The sequence below is a fragment of the Stenella coeruleoalba genome (assembly GCF_951394435.1).
Source record: "Stenella coeruleoalba genome assembly, chromosome: 4".
Taxonomy (NCBI): Eukaryota; Metazoa; Chordata; class Mammalia; order Artiodactyla; family Delphinidae; genus Stenella; species Stenella coeruleoalba.
The window spans coordinates 1,637,583-1,654,413 of record NC_137149.1 but is presented as its reverse complement, the minus strand read 5'-3'; the positions used below and the strand labels follow the sequence as shown (position 1 = coordinate 1,654,413).

Sequence of the window (16,831 nt, the reverse complement as noted above, 5' to 3'; positions counted from 1 at the left end):
AACAAATAACGAAGACAGCTCTATATATCCAATTTCAAAATGCTCTCTAAAGCAAGAGTTTCTTTCAAAAAGCAATTTTCTACTCATTGTTAAAATGTCACCTTTACTTTGAGAAAGCAGATTAAGTATTTATTTTCTCAAAAATACTAAATTTGCTAGGTAGCTTTCTACTGACAGCCGCTCATTACAGAGGAGGTCCGCAAATCTGGACCACTTGTCCTTAAGTAAAAGAAAAACACTCAGTTCACCTCAGAATAGGCAATGCTTTCAATTTTGCCACAAGATAACCAGCAAAGCTCTGTGTCTTGCCAAGTATTTTCATAGTTACTCCCCATCTCATCATAAACATTGTAAAGATTTACTACTTTGTAAAGGTCTCAGGCTGATCCCTTCTGTGCTTCTGGCTTCAATTCGTTGCTTTAAGAACTTCTCTATGCATCATGCGCTGAATAACTTTCACGTGTGCTGTTCTTGCTGCAGTCCTACCCTATCCAAGAATTTTTTTTAAATTACAGTGGCTGCTCCATCACTGGTTATAGCTAGTTTTCGCACAAAACCCTGTTTATTAAAGAAGTCGTTTCAGAATATATATGCTCTAGGCTATTCAGCAGCTCACACACACACAAAAGTACTCAATCTGAATCTACCAAAAAGCATAAGCTGAAAACTGTTAAGAAACAACGGTGTTTGCATCATCCCAGGGCAAACCCTCCACACATCATTTATTCTAATAATTTACTTCTTGCAAATCTTCTGCAATATATTCTGTGAATACCCCAAAAGTATTTGCTATCAAAGGAATGTGTTTGTTTTGTTGCCATTTTGCTTCCCGGGAATTTTTCAACCCTTCTGCCTACTTCCTCACTCCCAGCTAGAAGAGCTGGATTTCCCAGCGCGTGCCTGTGGCCCTTTTGTCTGTTAGTATTAGACAAGTACAGAAGATGCTGTGGATTAGCTTGACCAGCTCCATGGCTGAGTAAGGTACTTTTGTTCTGCAAATCATTCTCAGCAGCGCAGCCTAGAGACCCTGTCCCACCAGCCCTTTCCAAAATGTTGTATGTTCCTGATTCTCCGTATTAAATGCCTGTCTGTGCAAAACTGGCTGCAGTTGCTCCTGCAAATGAACCTTATAGAAATGTAAGTTGCCTCAGAAGGAGTTTATCCTTAAGCTTAATGAAATTTTATAAAGTACTCGATGGAACATTATATGACTTTAAACACTGCTGCAAAATGCATAGGTGCTGTTTCTCTTCCGGATGCTTAGTCTGTACATATTCTGCTGACTGTGAAGGCTATATACTTTCCTTCTCTAAATCTCAAGACAAGATAACCACTTTGGGGCTTCCCTGGTGGCGCAGTGGTTAAGAACCCGCCTGCCAATGCGGGGGACATGGGTTCGAGCCCTGGTCCGGGAAGATCCCACATGCTGCGGAGCAACTAAGCCCGTGCGCCACAACCACTGAGCCTGCGCTCTAGAGCCTGCGAGCCACAACTACTGAAGCCCACGCGCCTAGAGCCCATGCTCCGCAACAAGAGAAGCCACCGCAATGAGAAGCCCGCGCACCACGACAAAGAGTAGCCCCCGCTCACCGCAACTAGAGGAAGCCAGCGCGCAGCAGCAATGAAGACCCAACGCAGCAAAAAATAAATGAAATAAATAAATCTTTAAAAAAGATAACCACTTTGGACATGATTAGTCATTAATAAAAGTGGATATAGGGCTTCCCTGGTGGGGCAGTGGTTGAGAGTCCGCCTGCTGATGCAGGGGACACAGGTTCATGCCCCGGTCCGGGAAGATCCCACATGCCGCGGAGCGGCTGGGCCCGTGAGCCATGGACGCTGGGCCTGTGCATCCGGAGCCTGTGCTCCGCAGCAGGAGAGGCCACGGTGGTGAGAGGCTCGCATACCGCAAAAAAAAAAAAAAAAAAAGTGGATATAACTCCACACTTCTAATAATCTTTGAGAGTCAATTACCAGTTCTGCTGAGATCATTTTCTCAACCTCATTACATGATTAATAGTTTGTGCAGGAAGTAGTAGCGGTGGCTCTGCCATCAATTTCCTTGTGGTTTCATATGCTTTCGTTATGGGCAGTATCTCCAATCCAGGGTTTCTTTTAAGACTGCCTGTTTTGTGAGGACCAGTTTAATTAAAACTAGACAGCAGAAGTCATGAAGGTACTTAATGAACACTCATTAACTGCCATGGGCGGCAACACTCTGTTAAGTGAACAAACATCCTCTATTGACTCAAGGTACCTCAGAAACCACACAAGACTCATGATTCTGAAGTACAGATCAAGTGAGGGTGTCAGTCTCGACCCACATACTAAGTATCTGTGAAGTGTAATGTCTTACTTGAAAACATAAGGACTAATATGCTCTTCCTGCAGCACCAAGGAGCACCTTACTTACTCCGCGTGGGCCTCTGACGTATACCACACGTTAGAGACCCTTGCAGGGGGCAATGCGTGGTCTCTCAAAGCGTGTGACCAAAGGAGTGACAACCAGAGAATCATAAAGTTGTAAAGAACGTCAAGATTATCTAGCACAATCTTCTTACCTGAGAGATGTGTCCAATGTACAACCACACACAACTGGCCTGAGATCTTTAGAAAAAAGCTTCTCTTGATAAACTTTCTAGCAAACAAACCAGTAATACCTAACCACTACTTTGTAATGTGGAAAGAAGAGTTTAGTCTAAACGTGGACAAGCTGAGTTCACTTGGCACAGACGAGGGGAACACAGGCCTCCGCCATCATTCTAGTGAGCACAACCATAGTGGCAGACTTAATCAACCGTGTGAGTTTCTAACTATGATCAGAAATCTCTACCAACACATGGTAAAAATATCAAGTATAAGTCTGAACTTGAGAGGAAGAATGGGACATAGACTCACCTGTAACAAGGTGAGTGCTGTTAAGTGTGGGGGGAGAAGAACCAGGACACGGCCATACAAAGAAAGGCAAAAGAGAGTTCCAGAAAGGCATGTATGATCAAGGTCAGATGCAACAAGCTCAAAGGGTATCAGAATTTAAAAACAACTACAGGATTTTTTAAGTATGATCACTTAATGACCTCTGGGAAGGCTGATTAAAGTGGTAGATGAAAGAGCTAGATCAGGGAGGAAAACAGGAGTTGAGGGTGAAGGAAGTAGAAGCAGTGTTAACCAGTATCATTATCCATTATTTCAAGTGATTTGACAGCAATGGGTAGGACAACGCCAGACAGAAATGTGCCTAAAATGGTTAAGCAAGGTCAAGAGACAGACTGAGGGGAAAGGGAAGATGGTAAACTCAAAATCTGAATGGAAAACAACCCAGTAGAGGAGGAAAGATTCAAGACCCAGGAGAGAAAGGACAAAGAGCTTTGGAAAAGACCCTCAAGTAACATATTCACACACAAATTTTGCCCTGAGTTCCCATGGGTTAATAGACTCACTCAAATCTATCAGTTAAGAACCTCTGGAGTATAGGATTAACTTTGAAAAAAAGGACAAATGCTTTCTTCCAAATTAGAAGACAAGGACAACACATTTCAGAAAAAAGGGAAAGAGGGAGAAATCGCAGGAGCTCACATCAGCTGGCCTGGATCCCAGAGCAGCGTTTTCTGAGTATGTACTATATACCGAGTAAGCCACAGAGCACGGTTTACAGAAAACATTCCAATAACCCAGGGAGTGCAATCCAGCCTAACCCAGGGCTGTGGCCAAGCTAAGGACAGGTACCAAGGGAACCCAGAGGGAGGCAACAGCCTGGCCTAGGGTGCTGAAGGCAACACTTCCCACACGGACGGACGGCACATGACCTCCTCCTGGAGAGACGGCAGTTAACTGGGCAGTGAAGGCAGAGAAACACTGCGCAGAAGCAGCACCGGGAAAGGCACAGCAGACACGGCCCGTTCATGCTATGCAGGCCGCACCGTACAGGCAGAGCAACATGGCTACTGTGGTGCCAGACAAAGGTGGTGGCAGCAGCGGAACAACAAGGCAGAAGGAAGCTAGCTAAGAGCAAGAAGGATGAGAACCTGTCCGTCAGCCAGTCTGGCAGACAAGGTGCCGTAGGAAGAACAAGTGAAGGTGTCATCAAAGAAAAGTGAAGGCTTCCGGCTACTCAGGCCAGCGGCAGGTTTATGTGTAGAAAAGGTGAAGAAAGTAGCAGCAAAGCCTGACTTAGAGACAGACAAGACGTACAGACTGGGATGAGAATAAGCAGGACGAGAATAACAGGGGGGTTTTATATCTTGGGTGACTACTGGTAAGTAATGAACGCCACCAGGAGCTGAAAGGTACAAGAGAGGACCCTCGCTAGGACAATGAAAAGAAGTTTTCAAAGTCAACTCTTTGGGCCTCACTTTCCTCAGCTAGCAAATACTGTCTCAGCAATAAATGTGTGTTTTGCTGTTGTCCCGCCCAGTTCTAAAGTTCTATGAGTCTATGATTTGCCAATCCCAGCATTCCAACCGGAACACTGGTGCGGGCACCAGTAAATGTGCAAACGCATAAAGGAGTATCAAATCATGGTTTGCAGAGAGGCATGTAATTGGAATGACTGGTTGACAGATCCAACCTTGCTATTTTTCTTTTTAAAAGTGAGATACAATTGTTCTTTTAAAGGAAAGGAGTATGTTGGGGAGTTCTCTGGTGGTCTAGCAGTTAGGATTCGGCACTTTCCCTGCTGTGGCCCGGGTTCAGCCCCTGGTCGGGGAACTGAGATCCTGCAAGCCACCCAGCGCAGCCAAACGAAAAAAAATAACAACAGAGAATATTGACAGTAACTACAATTTGAACCACTTAATGAGTAATGCTGCTTTTTATGCTTTTAAAAACAGAAACCAACAACAATATTATAAAGTCAAGAATTCACTTATGGAATGTCTTTATCCAAGGCAACCAAACAGCTTTGGCAAAGGGCTAGTAACTCCCTTCTCTAAGCTGTCCTGAGCATCAACTAGGGATGTACCTGCACTGACAGGTCACCCCCTTCAGTAATCTCTAAAGAGGGGGCTAAGCTCTCAGCAGGAACTTGTAGACAGTGTTTCCCTTGCTGGGCTACTTTCACCACAGTGGAATAACAGCCAAGCACCTCTAGAGAAAAAAATTAGCTTGTCGCAAACTATTAAATAGTTAACGATCTCACTGAATTTTAAAATAAATATATAGGGACTTCCCTGGTGGCACAGTGGTTAAGAATCCGCCTGCCGATGCAGGGGACAGGGGTTCGAGCCCTGGTCTGGGAAGATCCCACATGCCATGGAGCAACTAAGCCCGTGCACCACAACCACTGAGCCTGCGTTCTAGAGCCCGCAAACCACAACTACGGAGCCCGTGCTCCACAACAAAGAGAAGCCACCGCAATGAGAAGTCCGCGCACCGCAATGAGGAGTAGCCCCCGCTCACTGCAACTAGAGAAAGCCCGCGTGCAGCAACCAAGACCCAATGGAGCCAAAAATAAATACAATTTAAAAATAAATAAAATTAATATAATATTACTACTATATTTTAAACATAAGTACTAATTAGCTTTTGTAGAACATTCTTGAGGAAAATAAAAATCAATATTCCCATTTCATAGATGAGGCAGCTAAAAATAATTAAAATTCTAAATCACTAAATGCAATGTGGTGTCCTGAATTCAATCCAGGAACAGAAATAGGTAATTTGTGGAAAAATCAGTGAAACCCAAATAAAGCCTGTAGTTAACAATATTGTACCAATTTTAATTCCTTAGTTTTGACAAATATACAAAGGTTAAGGGAGATGTCAACATTAGGGAAAGTTGGTTGAAGGGGCTATGAGAACTCTCTATACTAACTTGGAAACTTTTCTGTAAGTCTAAAATTACTCCAAAATAAAAAGGTTGTTAAAAAAATCCTGGGTCATCGGAAGTTAAATTCCTTAACTTCTCATTCAGTTTCAAGATGTAACTAATAATGTACTCAAATCAAGAGAAAAATGTTCTCTGTGTTCTATGAATGAGAAAAAGTTAATTTCCACAGGAGGTGTGATAGATAATTCAATGCCACAAATATTACTGGAATTACTCTAAGATAACCTAGAAACTAACATTGATTTGAACTGTTAAAAAAAAAAAAGTCTCGTAGGCTCATGAAATACAAATTATTCAATTTCAGCTCATTCTGGTTATATGGTCTCTAAAATAAAGTCACCTTGTGTCTCCATCTGTATTCAGAAAGCCTATAGAGTCAAAAAAAGTCCAACAGAGAGTCATACAATGCAGAGAAGCACCCCACACTAGCACCAAATAGATATTCAATTAGTAATCAAGCCAGGAAAAAAGGCCTCAAGTTAATAAACATATTCCAAGTAAATGAAATACAAGTAAAGGTGAAAATATGAATATGAATGATTAATGAAAATCAAGCAGCTGTCTATAAGAAACCCACTTCAAATAAAAGTATATAGGTAGGTAAAAAGGAAAAGAAGAACATATACCATGCAAATACCAATTAAAAGAAAGCTGGAATGGCTATGCTAGTATCAGACAAAGCAGTCTTCAGAGCCAAGAAAACTACCAGGGACAAGAGGAACATAAATGAAAAATAGGGTCAAGTCACCAAGGAGACACAACAAACATAAATGTATATGCACCAAACATGAGATCTTCAAAGTACATGAAGCAAAAACTAAGCAAACTGTAAGGAGAAATGAAGACATCCACAATTTTAGCCAGACTTCAACACTCCTCTCTCAGCAATTGACAGAACTAGTAAACAAAAAATCATCAAGAATATACAATTAATGCATAACTGATCACTCTGCTGTACACCTGAAATTAACACAACATTGTAAATCAACTATACACCAATACAAATTTTTAAAAGGAAGGAATATAGCATTAAACAAAAAAATCTAGCTGACATTTGAGAGATCACTCCACTCAATAATAGCAGAATAGGGACTTCCCTGATGGTGCAGTGGTTAAGAATCCACCTTCCAATTCAGGGTACACAGGTTCGAGCCCTGGTCCAGGAAGATCCCACATGCCGTAGAGAAACTAAGCCCGTGTGCCACAACTACTAAGCCTGAGAGCTGCAACTGCTGAGCCCGCGTGTCACAATTACTGAAGCCCGTGCTCCGCAACAAGAGAAGCCACCACAATGAGACGTCTGCGCACCACAACGAAGAGTAGCCCCCACTCACCGCGACCACGGAAAGCCCACGTGCAGCAATGAAGACCCAATGTAGACATAAATAAATAAATAAATAATTTAAAATAGTAATAGCAGAATACACATGTTTTAAGTGCATAAGTAATACCAAGATAGACCATAAAAACCTTAAAATTCTTCAAATAATTAAAATCATAAAAGCATGTTCTCTGGCCATACTGGAATTAGACTAGAACACAGAAACATGATAACAGGAAATTCAAGAACATACTTTTAAATAACCCGTGAAACAGAAAGATTCAAGGGAAATTAGAAAATGTTTTAAACTGAATGAAAATGAAAGTACAACATACCAAAATTTATGGGATGAAGCTAAATTATGGCTAAGAGGGAAATTTATAGCATGTGTATATATACATATATATATATGTACACACACACACATATATATATATAAAGATATGTATATTGAGAATATGTATATTAGGAAAGAAAAATAGCTTCAAATCAATAATCTAAGCTTCTACTTTAAGGAATTAGAAAAGAAAAATCAAAATAAACCCAAAGAAAGAAATAAGGCAAAGAATAAAATATAAAATTAAAATTAAAAAAAAATTTTTTTTTTAATAGTGAAATCAGGGCTTCCCAGGCGGCGCAGTGGTTGAGAGTCCACCTGCTGATGCAGGGGACACGGGTTCGTGCCCCGGTCTGGGAGGATCCCACATGCCGCGGAGCAGCCAGGCCTGTGAGCCATGGTTGCTGAGCCTGCGCGTCTGGAGCCTGTGCTCCGCAGCGGGCGAGGCCACAACGGTGAGAGGCCCGCATACCGCAAAAAAAAAAAAGAAATCAAAAAAGAAAGATAATAGAAAAAAATCAACAAAACTAAAAGTTGGTTCTTTAAAAAGATTATAAACTTGAGGAACTTCTACAAGACTGGCAGAAAAGAGAGAAGACAAATTGCCAATATCAGGAATCAAAGAGAGGACACAGAACTCCACAGACATTAAAAGGATAAAAGGAACACTACCGACAATTCTGCACACATAAACTCAGCAACTAAGTTGAAATGGACCAATTCTTTGAAAAGCACAAACTACTAAAATAGAAGGGAACGATTCTTAATTTGCTTTATGAGGCCAGCATTATACTAACACCAAAGCCAGGCAAGGACAATATAAGGAAACTACTTACGTATATCTTATAAAAAATAGATACAACAAAGCACAACAAAATATTAGTAAAGTGAATCCAGCAATAAATTTAAAACGAGTAATATACCACACTCAAGCAGGGTTTATTCCAGGAATGCAAAGCTGGCTCAATATCCAATAATCAAAAATGTGATCTACCACATTAACAGACTAAAAAAGAAAAAACACACGGTTATATCAATAGATTCAAAAACCACTTGGCTAATTTTAACACCTATTGAGAAAATTCTCAGCAAACTAGAAATAGAAACTTCCTCAACATAATAATGGGCATCTACAAAAAAACTACAATAGACATCACACTTTATTGTGAAAGACTGAATGCTTTCCCCCTAAAGTCAGAAACAAGGAAATTGTACTAAAAGCCCTATCCAGTGCAATAAAGAAAGAAAAAGAAATAAAAGGCATACAGAATAGGAAACAAAAAAATTCACTATTCACAGACACAATTACCTACACAGAAAACCTAAACAAATCCACAAAAAAACTCTCAGAATACATGATTTTAGCAAGATCAACAGACAGAAGTTGAACACAAAAATTAATCACATCTTTATATACCAGCAATGAATAAAAAGAAACTGAAATTCTTAAAAACACCATTTACAAAAGTTGAAAAAAAAAATGAAATAATTTATGAATCTAAAAGACATGTACAGGATATGTATGCTGAAAACTATGAAACACTGATGAAAGAAATCAAAGATGTGCTATACATAAATTCTATCTCAATTTAAAAAAGAATCAAAGATAATCAAATAAATAGAAACACACACAATGTTCACAGACTGGAAGATTCAACACTGTTAACATGTCAATTCTCCATCAAATTGATCTACAGATTTAAGGCTACTCCTATCAAAGCCCAGCAGAATTATTTGTAGACCCAGACAAGCTGATTCTAAAATACATGCAAAAGCAAAATGACTAAATAGCAAAAACAATTTTTTTTTAAGTTGGAGGAATCACCTTGTTAATTTTTTAAGGCTCACAGTAATTAAGACAATGTGACATAGGCAATGGGATAAACCCACAGATCAAAGGAACAGAATACAGTCCAGAAATAACCCACACAAATAAGGTTAACTGATTTCTGACACAAGTGAAAAGTCAATTCTATGGACAAAGGGTATCCTTTCAACAAATGGGTTTGGAACAAACCTGACAACTATATGGGGGGAGAAAAAAAAGAACCCCTACCCAAATCTGATACCTTATACAAAATTAACTCAAAATAAATAATAGATCTAAATGTACAACTATGGCATTTTTAGAATATAGGAATAAAATCTTTATGAGGTTTTATAAAAGAAAGAGTTCTTAGACGTGATACCAAAAAGTATGACCCAAAAAAATAACTAGGAAGCCGAACTTCATCAAAATTTAATTTTTTTTCTTTGCAAAAAAAACAAACAAACCCAAAAAACAGTTAATAAAGTATAAAAACTAGCTACAGGGACTTCCCTAGTGGCCCAGTGGTTGGAACTCTCTGCTCCCAATGCAGGGGGCCTGGATTCTATCCCTGGTCAGGGAACTAGACCCCACATGCATGCCGCAACTAAGACCTGGTGCAGCCAAATAAATAATACATATTAAAAAAAAAAAAAAGACTAGCTACAGACTGAAAGGAAATGTTTGCAAATCACAAATCTGACACAGGACTCATAACCAGAATTATAAAGAACTCTCAAAACTCAAAACTAAGAAAATAAAACAACTCAATTAAAAATAAGCAAAGTCCTAAAATAAATAAATAAATAAAAATAAGCAAAGTCTTAAACACTTCACCCAAGAGTATACAAGAATGGCAAATAAACAAGTGAAAAGTGTTCAATAACGGTAGTCACTAGGGAGGGACTTCCCTGGTGGTGCAGTAGTTAAGAATCCACCTGCCAATGCAGGGGACATGGTTCGATCCCTGGTCCAGGAAAATCCCACATGCTGCGGAGCAACTAAGCCCATGCGCCACAACTTCTTAGCCTGCACTCTAGAGCACGAGAGCCACAACTACTGAGCCTGCGCACCTAGAGCCTGTGCTCCGCAACGAGAAGCCACCGCAATGAGAAGCTCACTCACCACAACAAAGAGCAGTCCCCGGTTGCCGCAACTAGAGAAAGCCCGCGCAAAGCAATGAAGACCCAACGCAGCCAAAAATTAATTTTTTAAAAATAATTGGCACTAGGGAAATGTAAATTAAAACCACAACACCACTACACACCTATTTATTAATGGTTAAAATAATATCTACTGACAATAACAAGTGCTAGCACGGATGCAGAGCAACTGAACTCTCATCATTGCTGGTGGGAAGTCGAAATGGTGCAGCCACTCTGGAAAACAGTCTGGCAGTTTCTTACAATGTTACCACATGACCCTGCTCCCACTCCTTGGTATCTACCCTAGAGAAATGAAAATTTACTGTCACACAAAAACCTGTACACATATGTTTTACAGCAGCTCTATTTATTGTCATCAAAAACTAACAGAAGCCCAATGTCCACCAATAGGAGAATGGATAACTGTGGTACATCCATACAACAGAATACTACTTGACAGTAAAAAGGAACAAACTACTCATACCTGCAACAACCTGGATGAATCTCAAAGTGACTAAGCTTAGTGAAAGGAACCAGCCTCAGGAAGTTACATACTAGGGACTTCCCTGGTGGTCCAGTGGTTAAGACTTCGGGTGGGGGTTGATCCCTGGTCGGGGACCTAAGATCCCACATGACTTGTGGCCAAAAAACCAAAACATAAAACAGAAGCAATACTGTAACAAATTCAATAAAGACTTTAAAAATGGTCCACATCAAAAAAAAAAAAACTTTAAAAAAAAGTTACATACTGTATGATTCCATTTATATGACCTCCCCAGAAGACAAAAGCACAGTAAGTGGCTGTCCAGAGTTTAGGGGTGGGGGAAGAGTGTGACTGCACAGGAACAGCAGGAGGGAGCCTTTCTGGGTAATGAAATTGCTCTGTATCCTGACAGTGGTACATGAATCCACGTGTGTTAAAGTCCAAACAACTGCACATCAAAAAATATAAATTCGGGAGAGTTCCCTGGTGGCCTAGTGGTTAGGATTCCAGGCTTTCACTACTGTGGCCCAGGTTCAATCCCTGGTCAGGGAACTGAGATCCCACATGCCACAAGCCCAATATACATACATACAAAATATATTTTACTACACGTTAATTTTTTTCATTAGCGTACAGTAAAACCCCTTAGAAAACCTCTCTGGCAGTATCTACTAGAGTCAAACCACATGTATACCTAGCAAATCCACTTAGGGCATATGCTCAACAAAAAGGAACACTCTTATCCACCAAAAACATGTACAGGAATGTGCATATCAGCTTGATTCATATCAGCCATAAAATAAAATAAGCCAAACGTCCATCAACATCAGAATGGATAAATTGTGGAATATTCACACAACGGAAAACTGCACGCCACGGAAGAGAATGACGACTTGCTACATCAACAACACGGATGCATCTCAAATATAATGTTCAGCCAAACAGCACCAGCACAGAGTACCTTTAAGTGAAATTCAAAAACAGGCAAAACACGTGAGAAAGTGGTAGGGATGACGAGGAAGAGAACAAGGGCACATTCTAGCATACTGGGAATATTCTTTATCTATATTCTGTATGTTGAAATATTGGTCCCATGTGTGTACACATACATAGAATATTGTATCACAGAGATGCTCTCTGCAGCTTTACCCACTGTCAAACTTAGCTAAATCACATAAGGTTCTAGATCTTTACTTCCTCAGGTCAGTAAGGCAAATGTGCACTAGATAGTAATGACTAAACCTCATTTCGTCACGGCAGCTATTTCTACAACACAGGGAAGGCCTCTAAGTGCATCCCAGTATACCCCAAGATATATAATCATACCATCTGACCACAGGATACACTGTATGGTGGCCTTTAAACATTAATAACATTATCTCCTTTTGCCACCTTTTCAGCAATGAAAGAGGATTTACGTTATTACAAATGCTCCCTACACTACATGTTTCTCTGACTTTAAAACTGTAATATCACTGTTCGAAATGTACTTTGATCCCTACCCCAAACAGTTTCCTTTTATAAACCTCTAACAGCGTTACAAAAATAGCCCTAAATTCCCATTTGAGCTCTCCAAAAGTGTAAATTTTATGTAATTTGATATCCCAACAGCTAATAACACGGATCAATTTCCACAATACAAAAATTTTGGTAAATAATATGTGTATGACTTAATTTTGCACACCGATTCAACTACAGAATTCTGATGGTATAGATATTTTTATTGTGTGTAAATTCCTAAATGTTTAACTGTTAAAGAGTGGGAAAAGCCAAAATCAGTTTTATTTGAAAAAGCAAAATTATTGGTAATATAAGGTTGTAAAAGTATCATTCACCTTTTTGTCCATAAGTAATATTCATTGTAGAAAAGTCTTAAAGCTTGAGGCATGTGCCAAAAGGAAAAAAGAAAGCCATCAGAACTTCCACCACAAAATATTTTGATGTGTATACCCTATCAGACCTTCCTATGCAAATATATATACACACAGACACTTTACAAAAATGGCCATGCCATGCCGCCTGCAGGATTCAGTTTTCTTTTTTTTTTTTTTGGCCATGCCATGCGGCTTGCAGGATTTAGTTCCCGGACCAGAGATTGAACCTGGGCCCTCAGCAGTGAAAGCGTGGATTCCTAACCACTGGACCCCCAGGAAATTCCCACAAACACTGTTTTCTATTTTGTAAGCTTTTCTCTTTCTTAATACATCATGAACACTATGCAAATTACATTTTAAAACAGAAATGCAAAAAAGTAAGATATTTTCATGATATCCTTCACCTACCAAGTTTTTCCTCAGGGCTAACCCTTTATTGTCACATTAGAGCAGACCAGCACACTAGGCTGTTAAGAGCGGGACTTGTCCAAGACGCATATCATCATTTTTACATCATCATTTCACAAGTGGGAACGCTTCATCAATAACATCCTGCAGCAGAGTCCTATAAAGCAAGCCAGGCCAGCCTCCTGAAAACAGCCATCAAGCACATGCACAGCACTGAGTGCCACGAGGCACTGTGTAAGCACCTTCCAGCCTCCACGCGTTTAATTCTTCCAACAACCCTAGGAGCCGGAAGCCACACCACCTAGAAAACACGGCCTGTGAGGCTCTGCCTGAGGGCACAGAACCTAACAAATTTGTGTCCCCTGAGCTTTGCACACCAGAGTTTTGTTGTGGGCCAAGAACTCTATAAGCTAAGTTATGTTTTCCTACTTATCCTACAGCCCTCATTTCTTTGTAGAAGCCACCTACATGCAAAAATGCCCTCTTTGCCTCAGAAGCCGCCTCTGATGAAGGTGGTCCTGGGTCTAACGCTCAGTGCTGTCCCCAGCACACTGGGCAGTGGGCCTAAGACCCCTCCTGAGAATCAAGACAGTCCTTACACTCTTACTTCTCTTAGACACCTTCTGCCCCGGTGACCCAATATGAAATGGAAACATGCACCCCAAGAATCATAAGCCTCTCTGGGAAACGCAGGGCCAGTACCCATTCACCATTACTTGTTGACAAACGCTGTCTTGGGTGCCTGTTCTGCCCTAGATAAGGTGTCCCAAAAAGCTCACCATCTGTAGGGAAACAATTCAGAGGTTTCAGAATTACATGAAGAATGTTTGTGATTGGCATCACCCTGTTACCATAAAAAGTATCTTTGATGCACTATTATTAAAACACTTGTGAAGAAATTTTAAAACTAAAGACATAGCTTTAAAACTTTAAAATATAGTAAGAAAGAATGTTTTTAAAGGTTCAGGTCACAACTCAACAGTACATAAGTAAAATAATATTAATAATTCATTAATAAAATACAACCAGCATTTTATTAATGAAATTGAACGAAAAAGAAAAGATCAAAAAGTATCAGAGTATTGTTTTGTAAAACCTGCTGTGTGAGTGTGTGTGTGGTATATTTTATTGCTGATAGTGGGTCATGGTCAAAACTCTGGATTCATAAGTTTAATAGAAAACAGTCTTGTCAAACAAAAATAATACTAGGTTTATGGTTGTGTGAGTTCAAAAGTGTGATTAGAATAATAACTGAGGGCTTCCCTGGTGGCGCAGTGGTTGAGAATCCGCCTGCCAATGCAGGGGACACGGGTTCGAGCCCTGGTCCGGGAAGATCTCACATGCCATGGAGCAACTCAACCCGTGCACCACAACTACTGAGCCTGCACTCTGGAGCCCGTGAGCCACAACTACTGAGCCTGTGCTCTAGAGCCCATGAACCACAACTACTGAGCCCGTGTGCCGCAACTACTGAAGCCGCGCACCTAGAGCCCATGCTCCACAACGAGAGAAGCCACCGCAGTGAGAAGCCCGCGCGCTGCAACGAAGAGTAGCCCCCGCTCTCAGCAACTAGAGAAAGCCCGCACACGGAAATGAAGACCCAACACAGCCAAAAATAAATAAATAAAAGGAATTATGAAAAAGAAATTAGAAAAAAGAATAACTGAACGGTTATTTTAGCCAAATATTGCAAAGTAATGGAGAATTATTAAACCTGAAATAACGGTATGAAAGGCTAGCATAAGAATTTTTACTAAATCAATAAAAATGGGTGTATTTTACACCCAACTACAGCCAATATTATAAACACTTTTGTAAAGCATTTGTTTGGGCAGACCTCCCAGCCTCCCCTCCCCAGCAGCAACAAACACTGCCCTTAATTTACACTCCATCGATGCAAATGCATAAGTCTCACCCTGGATCCCAAGAACTACACCTGTTTCACTCTCCAGTGTACTGGAAAATGGCAACCTCCAGGGCTACAACCCAGCACCCAAAACAAATCTGACAACATAATCTAAAGGAAGCTCCAACTGCAGAGAACACTGTGTATTCGTATAATAGTATAAGCATCAGAGAGCCATGCCATATGCAATGATTTCTTATCTGCTCTCACTACATATCGTTTCCAACACAACATTTAGAATCCCGCATAAAACAATTTCTGTCTCGGAATTTGGTACACAAATAAATACTCCTGATGAGGCTTTTGTTGTTACTGTTGCAAATGTCTTTAAAACAACTTAATTTGACAGTCCTAACAACATAACTTTTGAAAAAACCCATTATCTTTCAGGAGACAACTGAATGAGTGGAAATGACTGCCAACTGCATACCCACGTACCAGTACCGTGTCTTGTAAAGTGTTGTGACCAAGAGCGGAATAAAAGTGGCAACAATCCACAACTGGCAGAGGCAGTGTGTGCTAGCTGCCTTCAAAAGCAAAACAGAAAAAATTACTACTCAAATTCCTTAAGTTCAAACCCTAAATATATACCTGGGTAACCAGACGACCAATTACCTCTAAAAACTTTTTAAAAGCAGAGGTGAAGAGCCAGGGCCGCCACCTCCGAAGACTGTCAGGTATCTTTCAAATGACCGTTTTGGAGAAGAACAAGAAAACTTCTAGGAGGCACTTCCCGATGATCATTCGCCAGGCGTGGAGGAGGTGGGCACCGCAAGGGAAGCCCCGCTCGTCACCTGACTCACAATTATTCTGGAATTGCACCCGAGTAACCTCAAGGACGACCTCGGCGCGGGGCGACACAGCACCAGCCCGGATCCGTGACAGCGCCGTGCAGGTGGGCAGGCGGCGCCGCGCTCCCGGGAGATGCGGCACCTGGCGCGCTGCAGCCTGGCCCGAGGCTCGGGGCGCGGGTCGGCGGCGCCTCCCACCCCGGCCCGCGGTCCCCGCCGGCCCCGCAGGAGGCTGTCAGGGCGCCACCCGCCCGTGGCCCCCGCCCCCGCCCCACCGCCGCTTACCTCGAAGTAGCCTCCGGGGGCGGCGCCGCCCGCGCCCGCGCCGAGGGGCCCGTTGGCCGCCGCCGCGCCGCCCGGGGCTGCCAGGCCCGTGGCCTGGGAGCCGCGCAGCGCCGCCGCCGGGCTGGCCTTGCCGCCGCCCGCGCCGCCGTTGCCACCGCCCGAGCCGCCGCCGCCGCCCCGCTTGTTCTTCCGGCGCTTGGCCCCGCGCTTGGCGTCGGCCGGGCTCATGGCGGGCGGGCTGGCGGGCGGGGAGGGCGCGGAGCGGGCGCGGGGCCGCGGGCGGCGGCGGAGGGCGGGGAAGGCGGGGAGGCTGAGGCAGCGGCGGGGCGCTCCGGCCGGCCGCGGGCGGGGGGCGCTGCGCGGTGTCGCCTCCGGGCGGGGAGGGCCGGGCGGGTGGGAATTGCGGGGCGGCCGCTGGGCGGGAGCAACGGCGAGTCCACCGGGCCCGGCGCCGCCGCTGACCAGAGTTAGAGTCCAATATGGCGGACACAAGGGGAAAGGGATCCCAGTTTACGTCGGGGGAGGGGGAAGGAGCGGCGGGGAGGGGGAGGGGTGTGGGCGCCCTCCCCCCCCGCCTTACTCCGCCCTCCCGAGCGCCGCTCCCCCTCTGCCGCGCCCTCCCCTCCCGCCGTTAACTTGCGCCGGC

At 42.6% G+C, this 16,831-nt stretch overlaps 1 protein-coding gene across 4 annotated transcripts in view; it reads right to left on the bottom strand.

Annotated features, from left to right (window-relative positions):
- Positions 1-16,573, bottom strand: part of FAM193A (family with sequence similarity 193 member A) — a 174,016-nt gene extending 157,443 nt beyond the window's left edge. For all 4 annotated transcript variants that reach the window (XM_079919309.1, XM_079919311.1, XM_079919310.1 and 1 more), the window contains exon 1: positions 16,186-16,573. In XM_079919309.1, coding sequence (XP_079775435.1) covers positions 16,186-16,413 — 228 coding nt within the window. In that variant the 5' untranslated portion in view covers positions 16,414-16,573. The remainder of the gene's footprint in view (positions 1-16,185) is intronic.
- Positions 16,574-16,831: the final 258 nt, after the last annotated feature.